General features: G+C 49.3%; 1 protein-coding gene across 2 annotated transcripts in view; it reads right to left on the bottom strand.

Annotated features, from left to right (window-relative positions):
• The window catches only part of VPS45 (vacuolar protein sorting 45 homolog), a 40725-nt gene that overhangs the window by 11378 nt on the left and 11168 nt on the right, over positions 1–18179 (bottom strand). For both annotated transcript variants that reach the window (XM_061606336.1, XM_061606335.1), the window contains exons 9-13: positions 14707–14820; positions 13124–13291; positions 10364–10522; positions 8382–8489; positions 8165–8286 (exon numbers count right to left, since the gene is read on the bottom strand). In XM_061606336.1, the coding sequence (XP_061462320.1) occupies positions 8165–8286; positions 8382–8489; positions 10364–10522; positions 13124–13291; positions 14707–14820 (671 nt within the window). The remainder of the gene's footprint in view (positions 1–8164; positions 8287–8381; positions 8490–10363; positions 10523–13123; positions 13292–14706; positions 14821–18179) is intronic.

The raw sequence follows: 18179 nt of genomic DNA, 5'->3' as shown, positions 1-18179 counted from the left end.
GTGTCTGTGGTACAAACAGCGTGTAAGACGAACAAGGGAGAGAGAGAGAGAGAGAGAGGGAGGGGGGGAGAGAGAGAGAGGGAGAGGGGGAGAGGGGGGAGAGAGGGAGAGAGAGGGGGGGAGGGGGGAGAGAGAGAGCACCTGTCTACTGGATCCTTGCCCCTCGTGGCTCATTATGAGCTGCAAAGAGAGACTGAGAGATCGGGCTTCAGGACTGGACATGGAACTGAAACAGCCTTGGTCGCTCTGGTGGATGATATGAGGAGGGCGTTGGATAGGGGAGAATTCACCTTCCTCGTCCTCCTGGATCTCTCAGCGGCTTTTGATACCGTTGACCACAGTATCCTTTTAGAACGCCTGGAGGGATTAGGAATAGGGGGCACTGTTTTACGGTGGCTCCGTTCCTATCTCTCAGACAGGCATCAAAGGGTGGCATTGGGGGAGGAGGTTTCAGACCCTTGGCCTCTCAATTGTGGAGTGCCACAGGGTTCTATCCTCTCCCCCATGTTATTCAACATCTATGTAAAGCCGCTGGGGGCCATCATCAGGAGATTCGGGCTGCGGTGTCACCAATATGCGGATGACACCCAGCTCTATCTCTCGTTTAAGTCCTCACCAGAGTTGGCTGTGGACACCATTTCCAAGTGCCTGGAATCCGTAAGTGGATGGATGGGAAGGAATAGGCTGAAACTAAATCCTGACAAGACCGAGGTGTTGCTTGTGGGAGACAGGGGCAGGCTGGGGGATATAGACCTGGTGTTCAATGGGGTAAGATTGCCCCTAAAAGACCAGGTCCGCAGCCTCGGGGTCATTCTTGACTCCCAGTTGTCCATGGAGGCTCAGGTCTCGGCAGTGAGACGAGCAGCTTGGTATCAATTACATCTGATAAGGAGGTTGCAACCCTACCTGCCTGCCCATCTGCTCCCAGGGGTAATACAGGCCATGGTCTTCTCTCGCCTAGACTACTGTAATGCGCTCTATGTGGCGTTACCCTTGAAAACGGTCCGGAAATTGCAACTGATACAGAATGCGGCGGCATGTTTGATTAAGAACAGCCGTCGCCGTGATCATATCACTCCGGTGTTGATAGATCTACACTGGCTACCAGTTGTTTACTGGGCCCAATTCAAGGTGTTGGTATTGACCTTTAAAGCCCTATACGGTTTCGGCCCAGTTTATCTGAAGGAGCGCCTCCAGCATCACCAATTATGCCGCCTGACGAGATCTGCCACGCAAGACCTTCTCTCAGTCCCACCAGTTAAAATAGCGAGGCTGGTGCGGACCAGAGAGAGGGCATTTTCGACTGTGGCCCCCACCCTCTGGAATTCCCTTCCTTTCGATCTTCGCCATGCCCCTTCCCTGACAGGTTTCCGCCGGGCCTTGAAAACCTGGCTGTTCAGGCAGGCCTATGGGATCTCTGGGGTGGTTTAGTTTTAATATTGATATTATTAATTATTATTATGATTTTTGTGGTTTTATTGTATTTATTGATGAAATTGTATGTCGCCTAGAGTGGCCGTTGATTCGGCCAGATAGGCGACTCAGAAATAAAATTTATTATTATTATTATTAGAGGGAGGGAGAGGGAGAGAGGGAGGGAGGGAGAGAGAAAGAGAGAGAGAGAGAGAGAGAGAGAGAGAGAGGGAGGGAGGGAGGGAGAAAGAGAGATGGGTAAGAGGAAGTGGAAAGGTTCCTGGGAAATGGCTCCAGTTATAAAGCAGAGATATCTGGAAAACAGCAAAATGCTCAGCAAGTCCTCAGGAATTTATTTCTTATTTCTTATGAAACTTATATCCCGCCTTTCCTCCCAAAAGAGCCCCGGGTGGCAAACAGCAAAACAAGAACAGCAGCTTTAAAAAAAACAATTCCAAGACAGATGCAGACGGGGATAAGTTTTCTCTCTCGCTTCCAAAACCCAAGCAGGAACAACATGTGAGATCCTCCCAAGCCACAAGACTTTAAAACTAAGCTGGATATATTTAGCAACTGCAGAGAGGCGGAAGAGATGCTGCGAGGGCCCTGAATGGCTTGCCAGTGCAGACAGAGCCGGCTTTGCTCACTGGTGAAGACGTGAGTCACGCAGCGCTCTTTGTAGTTGGAGTTCTTTGGGGGGGGCAGAGAGAGGAGAGCATGGCTGTGCTGTGAAGTATCTGATGACAGGCTTGTTCTTGCAAGGGGGGCTGGAAGAGAAGGAATGGGCCAGATGCACGCATGCACAGGGGCTTGCAGGTCATAACAGACCCTGGAAAAGGACAGCGACTCAGATGATGTGTGTGGGAAGTGCACGGCGTTACCAATCTCTTCTGCCGGAAACACTTCCTGAGCCCTGCCCCCCACCCCACATGTGCAGACTCTAGTTGACTTAATGCATACGTCTGGGATCTAGGGACTCCACAGCATCCCTCAGATAACCACTAGGACCTTCTGCCCCATTTCTTAAATTGTTTAGTTGTTGTTGTTTTTACCATGGGGAGGGCACTGAACTGGCTGGAACAAAACTGGAGGTGTCCTCCCCCCTCTTACCCCCCCCCATTCTCTCAGAATTTTATTTATCTTTACCTTAATATTCCACCTCTCCTCCAAGGAGCTCAAGGTGGCTTACCTGGTTCTCTCTCCGTCCCCATTTTGTCCTCACAACAGCCTTGTGAGGTAGGCTAGGCTGAGAGACAGTGACTGGCTCGAGGTCACCCCAACGAGGCATTTGGGGGTTTGAACTCGGGTCTCCCAGAGTCATAGGCTGACACTCTAACCCAGCCTTTCCCAACCAGTGTGCCTCCAGATGTTGTTGGACCACAACTCCCATCAGCCTCAGCCAGCACTGCCAATGGTCAGGAAAGATGGGAATTGTGGTCCAACAACATCTGGAGGCACACTGGTTGGGAAAGGTTGCTCTAACCACTACACCACACTGGCTCCAGGAAGCCTCTGGCCCCCACGTGTTGATTGTTTGGGTTGTTTGGGGGGGTGTTGTTGTTTGGGGCATGTTTTGCCTACTTTTGGGGGCATGATTTGTCAGCTTCCCCCTCTGCCTTTGTTTTTTTGGGGTGGTGGTGGCATAAGTGCATTGCATGCTTTGGGGGGTGGGTGATTCTGAGCATCACCAGTTTTTCCTTTTGTGAAATGGGTTTTTTTATGGTACCCATGGAAGCTGCTTGGATTTTCAGCATGCCCCAACTAAATATCACCCCACAGGGAGTGGCTCAAGGGTGACGTGCCCTGCCACCTGTGCAGCCGTGGGCAAGCTGCATAGTCCCAAGGAGCCCAGTTGCCCCCCAGCTGGCAGTTGCGGACAAGGAAGGGGCTGGCTTGTGCAGCTGTGGCAAGCTGAGTAGACCCTAGCCAGCTGGGGAGGACTAGCCTCAGAGGGAGGCAATGGGAAACCCCCTCTGAATACCGCTTAGCATGAAATCCCTATTCATGGGGTTGCCATAAGTTGGGATGGACTTGAAGGCAGGCCATTTCCATTTCCCCCCTCTCTGAGCCCAAACAATTGGGGAACCCAGGCATACACAGTTGCTCCAAAATGGCCAACGAAACAGGGAGCCCCCCCAAACATCTTTCTTCTTTACCTCACCTTTGCAATTTACCCCCTTTGCGTCTCTCACAAATTAGAGACAGAAATGCTACAACTCAGAAAGGATTTGTTGCACCCATAGCAGCGCGTGCATGTGCAGAGCAGGTGTGTAAAAGAAGTGTAATACCCCCCCCAAAAAATGCTACAGTGGAAACACACACACACGGGGGGGGGTAGAGGAAGGGACTGCGTTGCTACTGCAGGTTTGAACCAGCTTAAGGCAGAGGGAAGGGTCTGAGTGTGGAGCCAGAATGTTAGTTCCCTAGAAGTGTGCAGTAGTTTAAGAAACAAGAACAGCTATTAGTGGGAACGAGGAGACTGGGAGTGGCTGTGTTGTGGTGTAGTGGTTAGAGTGCTGCATTAGGGCCAGGGAGAGGGGAGAACTGGGTTCAAATCCTCACCCAGCCATGAAGCTCACTGGGAGTGACCTTGGGCCAGTTATCGTCTCTTAGCCTAGCCTATTTTTTTTTTAAAGCCAAAGCCAACAGCCATCCATCAAGGCCACCCCAAGACAAGCTCACTTCTCCAACATTAAGCACAGCTGCAAAACTTTGCTGAGGGTGCATTATTTTCTGCGGCTTTTCAAGATGGGGAGCGGAGAGGGCAACTGAGGGGTGGCCTCATCTCCTGGAAGTAAACAGCCTTTTCTCTTTTCTTATTTTTTTGCGAGGATGCTATTTCTCTTCCAGCCACCTGAACTTAGTATTCGAGGGAAGCGTCAGGATGTTGACAAATGTGAGGCCGCCTTCTCCTCCTGAATTGCTATGCCAGGCTAGGGATGAGTGGTACCATGAGATAATGCCAGCCCTTCCCCCGCAAACGTGGGGACTGTCGTATGTTCCTGGACCAGGGATGGGAGTTGGAGTCTGGCAGCATCAGGTGGCGAAGGCTCAGTTACAACCTCAGTGGACTGATACCCAAACACTTCTCTTTGCAGCCTGTAAAGGATACCTCTGAATACCAGATGCCGGGAACCACAAGTGAGGAGAGAGCTGTTGCCCTCATGTCCTGCCCGTGGGCTTTCCACGGAGGCATCTGGCTGGTCACTGTGAGAACAGGAGGCTGGACTAGATGACCTGATCCAGCAGGGATGTTTCACCTGTCTTCTGAGGTGAAAAGTGAGATTTGCAGTGGGTTGAATTTTGCACCCAGCCAGTCCCAAAATTCTGCCATCTCAGGTCGCTATTATAGATAGACAGACAGACAGACAGACAGGAGATGGAAGATAGAAAGATGATAGATAGATGATCGATTGATTGATAGATCGATCGAGCGATAGATAGATATAGATATTTTAAAAAGCAGGATCTCTAGTTGAGCAGGAAAGAAACTCGCGGATTTCAAACTGAGATTGAAATGGGGAGGGAAAAATAAATGACAAAATCTGGATTTCAGACAGCTCTAATAAAGTAGAGATTGCCCATGAATTTGCCTATCTTCTCGCTCCCCAAAGAATCCCTCCTTTAAAGCAGGCCTGTCTTTAAATGGGCACATGCAAGATTACAATGCTGTCTTTTTCTTATCTGTCAGACAAACAAACAGGGGCGCTTTCATCTGACTCAGAAATGCTGCACCACAACCTGAAATCCAACGGGGGGGGCGAGGTGCCCATCCAGCCACCTCCTGATGAGAATTTGGGACATTTCCTGGCAGACCTGAATGGCCTACAAACAATTTGCCTCTTGTGAACTCATAATTCCCTTTTCTTATTCATAACTCAAGTGATTAATGTGCCATTAAGCTGTCAACGGGCCACAAAATCTAGACACCATTTGTGACAAAAACCCTCCCTGCTTCCCTTAGGGATTTTGAAGATTATCATTAAAGTCTTATCAGATGGATCAGAGGTCTGTACGGCTGGAAACTACAGAGGACAAGGAAGTGGCACCAAGCAGTTCTTGAGTGGCCAGTAGGATTCAAGACCCTTCTTTCCTTTTTCCTCTCCAGATTCTGTACCTCACTTGCGGAGGAAAAAAAGTAATAAGCTGCCTTGTTAATTTAAACCAGGGAGGGGGAGACTCAGGCCCAGGCCAAATGTGGCCCTCCAGACCTCTCTGTCTGGCCCTCAGAACTCTCCCCAGGCCACACAGCACTCACGGTCACTGCTTTGCACCATCCTGGTGTGCTGCTCCCTGGCTGAATACGTCCTTGAATTCTGATAATGCCTCTTGCCTTGCTGGAGGGCAGAGAGGAGCGTGCAGAAACTAGCCTCCTGAACAAAAATTAAAATGCACGTTTGTTGGTCTGCGCACCTTAGCCGCTGGGCCCTGCTCACCACAGGCCCGTGGCCCCCAGAAAGCTGCACAGAAAGGCACACGGCCCTCAAACGAAAAAAGGTTCCCCGCCTGTGGTTTAAACCAATGGTTGCTTAAACCTGAGGAGGGCAAATGACCCCATCTGTGTTTTTCGATTCGGCTTCGATCAGAGCAAGTTCCGAGACGCGATGGAAAAAGCTTCCCAACGTGACTCTTGGTCGTGAAACCATCTCCCATGCCCTCTGGATTCCGTCCCCATTATCAGGACCGCCGCGAGTGCGCTGCAGAGGAGCCGAAAGCAAAGCCGCCCTGATGTTTTTATGCAAGTCCCTAAACCCGATCAACACCCCTATCCCCCGGGGAAGCAGCCACCCAGCAGGGGCACCCAACGACAGATAGCGGCGTCCCTGCCAGCCACTGAAGCTGTCACTAGGAATGCTCAAAAATGACTCTCGACGACCACAACGCTCTACTCGTTCATTGACACTAACGGGCCTAAGAGAGCCACGCTCATTTATTTCAATGGGTTGACTGCCAAGACTCGGGTCCCATCAGCACTATACATTAAAAGCACTCTTATACCACTTGCGTGGCTTCCCTGCCCCCAAGAATCCTAGGAAATGTAGTTTGTTCAGGGTGCTTGCTGGGAGACCCCCATTTCCCCTCCCTGAACTACAATTCCCAGAGTTCCCTGGGAAAGAAGGATGGATTGTTAAACCACTCTGGGGATTGTTGCCGGAGGCCCTCCTAACAACTCTCAGCACCCTTCACAAGCGACAGACCCCTGGATTCTTTAGGGGAAGCCATGGCTGTCTCAAGAGGCATGACCCTGCTTTAAATGTATGGTGCACAATAGGGCTGGCTCTTTTGCCGTGGCAGAGAAATCCATCAAATTGTATTACCCTAGAAAAGCTGGTTCAGCAACTGAATGATGGTATGTTATGACATGTCGTTAGGGTTTATTTCTATGCCACCTTTTGGCTAAAAAGGCCCCCAAGGTGACTCACAAAGAATACACAGAAATACAAAATACAAGTAAGAAAAAGAACAATACAATTTACAAAACTTTAAGATTCATGGAGGACAGGGCTCTCAATGGCTACTAGCCGTGATGGCTGTGCTCTGCCACCCTAGTCAGAGGCAGCATGCTTCTGAAAACCAGTTGCCGGAAGCCTCAGGAGGGGAGAGTGTTCTTGCACTCAGGTCCTGCTTGCAGGCTTCCCCCAGGCACCTGGTAGGCCTCTCTCATAATACTAGAACTCATGGACATTCAAAGAAGCTGAATGTTGGAAGATTCAGGACAGACAAAAGGAAGTACTTCTTTACTCAGCGCATAGTTAAACGATGGAATTTGCTCCCACAAGATGCAGTAATGGCCACCAGCTTGGATGGCTTTAAAAGAAGATTAGACAAATTCATGGAGGACAGGGCTATCAATGGCTACTAGCCGTGATGGCTGTGCTGTGCCACCCTAGTCAGAGGCAGCATGCTTCTGAAAACCAGTTGCCGGAAGCCTCAGGAGGGGAGAGTGTTCTTGCACTCGGGTCCTGCTTGCGGGCTTCCCCCAGGCACCTGGTTGGCCACTGTGAGAACAGGATGCTGGACTAGATGGGCCACTGGCCTGATCCAGCAGGCTCTTCTTAAGTTCTTATTTATTTATTATTATTTATTTTATTAAATTTCTATACCGCCCCATAGCCGAAGCTCTCTGGGCGGTGTACAAACTAAAACTTCCATCTACAATTAAAACACATATTTAAACAATTTTAAAACTACACCCAAATTTCAAAATTGTAAACATTTTCAGACAGACAAAAACACATAAAACTGAGAGCATGTATTTATTAATTACTGTAACTAACCAGGTAATGGCTTGGTTAAAGATTAAAAACAATACTCCAATTAATCTCTGTTCTCCAGTGGCTTCTGCTGCATGTAAGACAACAATCTGATGGACGAGGGGGGGCCTCTCCACCTGCCCCACATATTAGCACCATTATCACACAACTTTTCTCCTTGCAGATCAAGAGAAGCTGTCAACTTGCAAAGACAGCAAAATTCTCAGCAGCCGCCACCATTAACATAAGGGCCGTAAAGATGCCTGGCGATTTTAAAACTCTCAAACCGAGTGTGGCAGTTTTACCTGCTCGGTGGCGGCGTTCTTGTTTGTTTGTTTATTTATTCATTTTGCACAAATGGCAACCGATGGTGTTTTAATTTAGCTCGGTCATTTCACCCGCTTCAGCCATTTGTATTTTATAACCAAACTGCAACGGCCAGCAGCTGATACAAATAAATCTCTCTCTACCGCATCCGCATCCCACGGCTGCATTACCTGTCGCGGAGAGTGCTGGGGCCCAGGTAAGGATACTGGTTGTCCTTCAGTTTCCCCTTGATGAGCTGATCGAGCGTATCGTGCAGCAAAGGCTGGTGCTGGGTGTAAACGTTTTCAACCCCCTATTTAAAAAAGAGAGAAAAACACAGGAGGAAGGCTGTCCTCTCGTCACGCGGGGTAAGGCGTGATAACAACATTCGTCCTGATAATAAAATACCTTCAGTCCTTTGAGGAACTGCTTGGTGATGGCCACAGCGTCTTTGGGGCTGAAGAGGTCACTCCCTCGAACCCGCTTCCCGCCATATCCTATAACTGCGGACACCAGCTGTGCCAAAAGAGAAGGCGAAATGCCTGGTTGAACCCAGAAACTTGCTTAAGGCTGCCGTCCGACACATACTCAGTGGCTGAGCGCCTGATTTGTGCGCAGACAGTCCCAGGCTCAATCCCCAACAGCAGCTCCAAGAAGAGGGGGGGATGTTTCCTGCCTGCAACCGTGCACAGCTGCTGCCAGCCAGTGCGAGCTAGATGGACCAATGCTCTGCCTCCGGATAAGGCAGCTGGGGGGTGGGTGGGAATGAAGCTCAGTGGCAGCACGTCTGCTTTGCATGAGGAAGGTCCCCCTGGTTCAGTCTGTAACATCTCCAGGTGGGGCTCAAACCCTGGAGAGCTGCTGTCGGCCAGTGCAGACAATACTGAGCGAGAAGGGCAGATTCCTAGGCTTCCACGATTACTTGGGAGGAAAGCTGTCCGGAGCCGAGCGGGACTTTAGTCTAAGTTAGATGCGCGCTGGAACAGGCAGTGTGCAATGTGGCAGCCGGGGGCGTGGGGAACCTTTCACAGCAAGGGATACAACCCTGGCCTTGCAACAGCAGGCCACGGGTCCCCCTGCAAGAAGCAGCATTGCCACTCAGGCACGGAAAATGACTCAAGGGGGAAGAGGTGGCAGAGCAGAGCTGGCAAGGGGCATGGCCCGAGGAAGAATCCTGAGGGCCAGGCAGAGAGGTTTTGGAGGGCCACGTGTGGCCTGCAGGGCCTGAAGGTCCCTCATCCTAAGCTGTATCGAATTGCATTTCATTGTTTTAATCGGTTTTTAGCCCTTTTTGATTGTTACGCTTTTCGATCGGCTTGTTTCACTGCATATTTTGATGATGGGTGTTTTTTCACACTTTGATGGAATCATCTTTCGGCGTATGGATTTTAAGACTTGTAGGCTGCTTAGAAGCCACTTTGGCATGTAAGTGGTAATTAATAGATAGTGATAATAGTCATACTGAGAGCCAGTGGTGGCATAGTGGTTAGAGTGTCAGACTGGGACCTAGGAGACCAGGCTCAAATCCTCACTGGGCCGTGAAGCCCACTGGGTGACCTCGGGCCCTGTATCTCTCAGCCTAACCTACCTCACAGGGCTGCTGTGAGGATAAAATCAGGAGGGGGAGAACCATGTTTGCATGCCACCTGGAGCTTCTTGGAGGAAAGGTGGGATAGAAATGTTATAATAATGACAATGATGATGATGATAATAATGTAAACACCATGCAAGAATCTTAATCAAGGCCTTCCCACATGATTTAAAAGGTTTTTAGTAAGGAGTTTAGCTCACAGAGGGCTGCAATTGTGTCTGCAACTAGACAAATGCACAGAAGCAACAGTTTAATTTTTTAAGTTTTATGCACACACACACACAGGGCCAGCGCCAGGCATGACTAGGCCCTTGGGCACCAGCCTGCCCCAGGCCTGCGGTGCCCGCCCGCACACCCCACCTACCTCTCCCATCGCCTCATGTTAACCGCTTGTGTGCAGTGCGCACATGCCTGCCATCAACCAAGATGGCGGCAGGAGCATCAGCCCCTTAGGGAAGCCTCCTCTGCCATTTTGGTTAATGGCAGGCATGCACGCATAGCCATCCCAGCAACAGGAGAGGTAGGTGGGATGTGCGCCTGGGCTTATTGAAGCCCGCACGGTCTGTGTGTGTGGGAGTGCCTGGGAGCTGCAATCTGCGGCAGTGTTGGGAGTTGATGCTGCCATGGATCACGGAACGGGAGCGCTACCCTTCCACCCTAAGGAGGGGCCCTTCAGGGGCCCTCGGCCAGGGTCCGCCCTGGCTGCCCTCTGGCAAGGGCCCTGCACACACACACACAAAATATCTTTTGTCTCAAGGAAAGATTTCCACCACCCAGTGCATACGGCACTTCCACCCACCTTGCGGTGCCGCTCAGAAATGCCTCGGTTCCTCAGGTCCGTCATGAGGCCGGGGAGGCTGTTGCTGTTGTGGCGCTCGTAGTGAAGGGCGTAGAGCATCACCAAGCGGGTGGCGTCCAGCTCACTCACTTTGGGGTTCTGCAAGAGCCGCCGGATGTTCTGTGGGGGGAGGAGGAGAGACATTTTCCTGGGAAGGGGCTATAGGCTTGGGTCTTAAGGGGAGGCTGGATTGTAACCCATGTTTGTCCAACACAGAGTAGACCCATGGAAATGAATGGAGATGACTAGCTTAGGTCTAACGTCAGGAGGGTGGCCTGGTTGGGGAAGGCTGACCTAAATGTGTCGACGATTCCACGCTGTGAACACTCTTCCAGCAGAGATGCAACAGTCACCCTCTTGCTTTTGGTTTTCAGGCATCACTTGAAGAACATTTATGGCGGCAGGCCTTTGCGGCTACTCAATTTTACTGATTAGTCGGTCACTTTTGATGATTATCTGTATTGTTTTTAATAGTGTTTTAGGTTTTCATGTTACATCCCACCCGGATATTTTATTTTATTTATTTATTATTTGATTTATATCCCACCCTTCCCCCCAGCAGGAGCCCAGGGCGGCCAATTTTATGATATGGCGGTGCAGAAATGCTTTTATAATAATGAAATAAATGTTCCATGAGGCCATCCTTACTTGAACCCTTCCCTTCCACCAAATATGTCTGGGATTGAAGGTAGAGCCTGACACTGATTTTATGCGTTAAATTTTACCTTTGTAGTCCCTTTAGAATATATGTCTGTGTATATGTATACATATGTATTTTAATTGTATTTTAAATTTATTTTAAAGTTTTTGTGATTTTACTGTTTACAATTTTATTATGTACATGTTTGATTTTATTTTTGTAAGCCGCCCTGAGTGCCCTATTATAGGGTAGAAGGGTGGGATAGAAATATTTTAAATAAATAAAGCCCTTTTGAAGCCATCTCAGGTAGCAGCAGTCACCCAATCTTGTGGCAGTGAGTTCCCTAAGTTAATTATAAGGTTTTCTTTTAAAAAGAAAAAGTCCCAGATGAAGAGATGGTTATGCATATGCTTACAGACATTCCCCATGTATCCATGAAGGCATTTGTGAGCCCCCGAAATGCTAGATCTTCGAGGATTGCAGCCAGAGACTTGGAAAAGCCACAAGGACCCCAAAGAGATTTCCCAGCAGTCAGATGCTGAGACATACGCACATGTTTCTGCCCTAAAGGCATCCAACCCCACCCCTATTTTGATCTCTGTGCCCATCTACAGCCCGGCAACCCTGGAAGATTCCTCTTAAAAGGGCTGCATTGTTAACAGTCAACAGCACCAATTCATCCTCACTGATGCGGTGTCAGATAGTGGGGTCAGCCTATTAATTCTGCGGGCTGCAAAGGGAACAGACGTCCCATCTATGCTGCTCCAGGGTCAGACAGACGTTTCCTTGTGAAAGTTTTCCCCAAAAAATAAAATTCAAAAAAAAAAAAAAAAAGCTCCACTGCACCAAAGAAATGCTTTATTTAAAGATTCAGCCTCTCTCAGAAAGATCCAGACTGGGGCAAGGCAGGCAGCGGGCAGGGGAGCAGGATCCAGAAGAGGAGAACCTTTTTCAGAACAAAATGGAGCCCAGATTATTTCTGAGCTTTTAAATTTCAGAATGCACTGAGAAGCAAGCACTTGTCCAAAAAACAGTACTGCAACGCATACTTTCGACGTTATTTGAGGCTTAAAGACTAGAAGCACACGTGCAGACACAGAATGCTAAACCGTGGTTTGTGCACCATGGATTAGTTGCTTTGAAAGGCTGAACCCAGACCACCAAACTATAGTTTGTTTTCTGCTAACAAAGCAGGCTCTGAAGTCATGGGGGTTTTTTGGCCTACAAATCATGGCTTGTTTTAACTATGGCTTTGGTGTTATGTCTGGACCCAACAGTCTTGCTTAACCGTGCTGTGTTTGGCTGCCCTGCCTCAGACAATTGCCAAGCTACAAAGGCATGAGTCAAGAGCGGCTGGAAAATGGAACAAGGTCCGGAGAATCAAGCCGTGGCTTTTTTGCTCATCTGTGAGACGACTCGTGGTTTGTTGAACAGATCGTGGCTAAATATAACAACAGCTGAGCATCTCGTGAAAAAACAGCCACTAGTTGCATTCGGACATCACAATAAACAGTGATTAAATATGGCGTGGATGGGTAAGATTTTCAAAACGAGGGCTGCAATGACCCGTGGTCAAGCCTCAGGGAAGGGAGGATGACATGTCAAAGAGGACGTGTCCAAAGTGGAAAAGTGGGCGTGGCAAGAATTGCCGTTTTCAAGGTTGACTTTCAAACAGCTTCCCAATCAGCTGTTGTACACCATTTTAAGTATTTTTTATTGCCATGCACTGGGTTTTATCCAGTGGTAGTCCTACTCAGAGCAGAGTCATAGAAATTAATCATCACAACAAATGCTAAGTCAAACTTAGCTGAATGCCACCCATTATTCATTCATTAATTTAATTTTTTTTTAAAAAAGGACAAGGGTGTGTGTCTTTTGGCATTACGGCAAGTGACCTGTGCGAGAGGTCAGTTTTTAATGTGTCTAAGTCTGGAGGGCACCAGCCTGGGAAAGGCTGCTTTGGGAGCCTTGGGAACGAGGCACGGTTGTTTTCACTTCAATGGCAACGTTTACTCCAAAGCACCAAGCCGAGAGGGCGTTTGAGGGGCTGCAGAGAAGGGTCCGCTTGCAGGGCCGGGTACCTGCAAAGCGCTGGAGTGATCATTCTGGCAAGCCAGCTCTTGCTCCACTTCCGACACCTCCAGCAAGTTCCTCTCGCTCACCAACCTGGAGAGCTCCCCGACCACCGTCACGTGCTTGGAGACTGTGCCGGACATCTTCTTGAACTGCGGATAGTTCTCCACAAATGCCTGAAAGGACAGAGAGAGAGGAAGGCACGAACTGCAGATTTGGAGGGGAAACGGAGCCTTGCAAAGCTGTACCGGACCAACATCGGAAGAGCCCATCCGCAGGATCAGGCCACTGGCCCATCTAGCCCAGCCTCCTGTTCTCACAGCAGCCAACCAGATGCCCCAGTGGGAATCATAGGATAGCAGAGTTGGAAGGGGCCTATAAGGCCATCAAGTCCAACCCCCTGCGCAATGCATGAATCCAAATCAAAGCATTCCCGAAGCCCCCTAGCAAGACCTGGGCACAAGAGCATTGACCCTTTCCTGCAACTGGTATTACCGCCAGTCGCGTACTTCCTCCGACTGTGGAGGAAAAGCATAGCCATTGTGGTTAGTAGCCTTATCCCCCATTGAGTTTGTCGAATTCTCTTCCAAAGCCATTCAAGTTGGTGGCCATCACTGCCTCTGGTGGGAGCAAATTCCCTAGTTTAACTATGCGTGGTGTGAAGAGGAACTCACTTTACCTGTCCTGAATCTTCTAATGTTCAGATTTATTGGGTGTCCCTAAATTTTTCTGTAACAAGAGAGGAAGAAAAACACTTTCCCCTTTCGCATCAAACCCTGGCCTCAGGGCTATTTGAAACCTTCCCCCGCCCCCGAGTACAGTGGGGCACAGGCAAGGCCCCCTTGCCCCCCAACAAACCCAGGAGACCCCAGAAATGCTGACTGTGCTACACAGGATTCCAAGGAGCATATCCTGCTCGCTCAGGAGAGTCCCCTATGCAGAAAGGTACTGGGTTCAGGTTTAGAACCAAGGGAGCAGCTTTATACCGAGTCAGACCCTTGGCCCATCTAGCTCAGTAACGCCAACTCTAACTGGCAGCAACGGCTCTCCAGGGTTTCAGGCAGCGGTCATTCCCAGCCCTACCTGGAGATGCCATTGGGGGGGGGTTGAACTTGGGACCTTCTGCACGCAAAGCAGGTGTCCTGCTGCTGAGGTAAGGCTCTTTCTCCAATGCTCACACTGTGTTGGGTACCCCGAGTGATAAAGACCTATGCAGTTATCTCGCCTGTCTAGATAGCTAAGCCAGCAATGCCTAGATCAGTCTACAGCAAACGTCCCCAACCTCTGAAGGGCACCAGGTTAGGGAAGGCAGAGCTGGGATTATTTCTTTTTGCCTTTGTACTTAAACCCCACCTTTCCTCCCAGGAGCTCAGGGTGGTGTACATGGATCCCCGCGTCCCCATTTTATCCTCCCAAGAACCCTGTGAGGTCCGTTAGGCCAAGAGCGGTGGTGACCGGCCCATGGTCACACCCTGTGGGCTTCACGGGTGTGTGGGGATTTGAACCCTGCTCACCCAGGTCCTAGTCCAGCACCCTAAGCAGCTGCCGGCTCCTGGGCAGGTATTTGCCAGTCCTTGCCTTTCCAAGTTACCTTCATGTCCGCTATGGACTCTAGCTTCTGATGGTCCTTGGGCTTCCTCCGCTGGAAGTCTTCCATGAGGTTCTTAATGTTACTGCCGATTTCCGCAAAGTTCAGGTACATATTCTGGGAACGGTAAAAGGGGCAGGCTGAAGTGAAGGCTGGCATTTTATTTATTTATTTAATTTAATTTATATACCGCCCTAAGCCAAAAAGGCTCTCTGGGCGGTGAACATAGAGGATAAACAAGAAAATATATGAATAGAACAAATATAAGAAAAGCAAAAAGCAAAACAAACAAAGAACAAAAACTAAACAACATCAGAATATACCAGTAATGAAATACTGTTTTAAAATACACTATAAAACAATTTTTTTAAAAAATAGAATATTTTAAAAATTTTAAAATGCCTGGGAGTATAAAAAGGTTTTCACCTGGCACCAAAAAGATAGCAGCGTTGGCGCCAGGCGTACCTCATCAGGGAGACTATTCCACAATTCGGGGGCCACCACCGAAAAGGCCCTGGATCTAGTCACCGCCCTCCGAGCTTCTCGATGTGATGGCACTCGGAGGAGGGCCTTAGATGTCGTGCGCAGTGTATGGGTAGTTTCATATTGGGAGAGGCGTTCCACCAGGTATTGCGGTCCCATGCCGTGTAGGGCTTTATAGGTCAAAACCAGCACTTTGAATTTAGCCCGGAAACAAATAGGAAGCCAGTGCAGACGGGCCAGAACAGGTGTTATATGAGCGGACCGTCTGGTCCGCGTCAATAGTCTGGCCGCTGCATTCTGGACTAACTGTAGTTTCCGAACTATCTTCAAGGGCAGCCCAACGTAGAGCGCATTGCAGTAGTCCAACCTAGAAGTTACCAGAGCATGAACAACTGAGGCGAGGTCATCACTGTCCAGATAGGGACGTAGCTGGGCTACCAATCGAAGATGGTAAAAAGCGTTCCGTGCCACCGAGGCCACCTGGGCCTCGAGAGACAAGGAAGGATCGAAAAGAACTCCCAAGCTACGAACCTGTTCCTTCAAGGGGAGTGTAACCCCATCAAGAACAGGATGAACATCCTCCATCTGGGCAGTGAAGGCACTCACCAGCAGCGTCTCGGTCTTGTCTGGATTGAGCTTCAGTTTATTAGCCCCCATCCAGTCCATTATCGCGGTCAGGCAACGGTTTACTACGTTAACAGCCTCACCTGAAGAGGATGAAAAGGAGAAATAAAGCTGCGTGTCATCAGCATACTGATGACAACGCACCCCAAAACTCCTTATGACCGTACCCAGCGGCTGCATGTAGATGTTGAAAAGCATGGGGGACAGTACCGATCCCTGCGGGACTCCACAACGGAGAGTCCAGGGTGTTGAACAGTGTTCCCCAAGCACTACCTTCTGGTGACGACCCATCAAGTAGGAGCGGAGCCACTGCCAAGCAGTACCCCCGACTCCCAACTCCGTGAGTCTCCCCAGAAGGATACCATGGTTGATGGTATCAAAAGCAGCTGAGAGATCAAGGAGAATCAACAGAGTCACACTCCCCCTGTCCCTCTCCCGACAGAGGTCATCATACAGGGCGACCAAGGCTGTTTCGGTGCCAAAACCGGGCCTAAAACCGGATTGAAATGGATCAAGATAATCAGTGTCATCCAAGAGCCCTTGGAGCTGGCCGGCAACCACCCGTTCCAGGACCTTGCCCAGGAACGGAACATTCACCACAGGTCTATAGTTGTTCAGGTTATCTGGGTCCAAGGAGGGTTTCTTCAGGAGTGGTCTCACCACCGCCTCTTTTAGGCAATCAGGGACCACTCCCTCTCTTAAAGAGGCATTTATTACCTCCTTGGCCCAGTCGGCGGTTCCGGACCTGCTAGCTTTCACCAGCCAAGAGGGGCAAGGACCCAGAACAGACGTGGTCGCCCGCACCAGTCCAAGGATCTTGTCAACATCCTCGAGCTGCACCGACTGGAACTCATTCAATAAATGGGGACAAGACCGTGCTCTGGATGCTTCATTAGGACCAACTGCTATAATATTGGAGTCTAAGTCCCGACGAATGCATGCGATCTTATCTTGGAAGTGCATGGCAAACTCTTCACAGCGGGCTACAGATGAGTCTATAATATCCCGAGGGCCAGAATGTAAAAGCCCTCGTACAATTTTAAAAAGCTCCGCTGGGCGGGAGAGTGATGACTTAATAATATCAGCAAAATATCTCTTTTTTGCTACCCTCACCGCTACTATATACTGTTTTGAACAGGCACTTACCAAGGCATAATTACATTCATTGGGAGTCCGCCTCCATCTGCACTCAAGCCTTCTCCGCTCTCACTTCATCGCTCTCAGCTCCAAGGTATACCATGGAGCTGTATGAGCTCTGCAAGGGAGAGGGCGCATGGGAGCAATCGTGTCAACCGCCCGGGTCATTTCCATATTCCACAAATCAACCAGGGCTTCAACAGGAGCGCCAGTCTTCTCAGTCGGAAAAAACCCCAGAGCCCTTTGGAAACCCTCAGGATCCATTAGTCTCCGGGGGCGGACCATTTTAACAGGTCCCCCGCCCTTGCGGAGGGAAAGGGTCGCTGTGAGCCTAAACCTCAGCAAGCGGTGATCTGTCCATGACAATGGTATAGATGATAAGTCCCCAACCTCCAGATCACCATCTCCATGTCCAGTGGCGAAGATCAAATCAAGGGTATGTCCCGACACATGTGTCGGGCCAGTAACAAATTGAGACAGCCCCATGGTCGTCATGGAAACCATGAAGTCCTGAGCCGCCCCAGATGAAGTAGTCTCGGCATGGATGTTGACAAGCTGCAGCCCTCAAAAAGTTTGAGGAATGTTCCGCAGGATACCCCTCCGTGCACAAGTTTTGCAAGCCTTGCACAGCCATTTGCTTGTTAAAGAAAGAATTTTTACATGGCTCTTTGGACAAGAAAAGGCTCCCAGAGCAGCTTAAAAACAGCTAAAACCCCTTAGGCTTACAGTCCAAAAGATACCACACTAAAAGAAAATGGACTGGTGGGGAGAAGAGACAAAACCCAAACACAAGTATCAGTTCTTTGTTAACAAGTTCTTCTAATGTCGATATGCGGCGATTAGATCACTTCAGTCTGCGGAATTTGCACTTCTACAAGTGCCATGCGACGTCCGTTCCATGTTTGTAAGGAGTCATTCCAGCAGTGTGGCAACAACTGTACTTTGGAACTCCCTGCCTACTGACATAAGGCAGGACTTATACTCTTTTGGACACTCTTTCACTTGTACTCTTTTGGATGCCTGCTGAAAACCTTTCTATTTCAGCCTACCCAGACAGACGGCTAATTTAGTCTTAACCTTGTTTTTAGATGTTTGTAACAGTCTTAAATTGTTTAAAATATACACTTCATTTTATTTTTAATTGTATTTTTTTAATCACAGAAAGTTGCTACTGCCCTGGGCTCTTTTGGCAAGAAGGGTGGGATATAAACTTAACTAATAAATAACATAGC

This window comes from Rhineura floridana, chromosome 22 (assembly GCF_030035675.1).
Source record: "Rhineura floridana isolate rRhiFlo1 chromosome 22, rRhiFlo1.hap2, whole genome shotgun sequence".
Classification (NCBI taxonomy): Eukaryota; Metazoa; Chordata; class Lepidosauria; order Squamata; family Rhineuridae; genus Rhineura; species Rhineura floridana.
The sequence above is the reverse complement of the archived record's forward strand: the minus strand, read 5'-3'. Positions and strand labels throughout refer to the sequence as shown.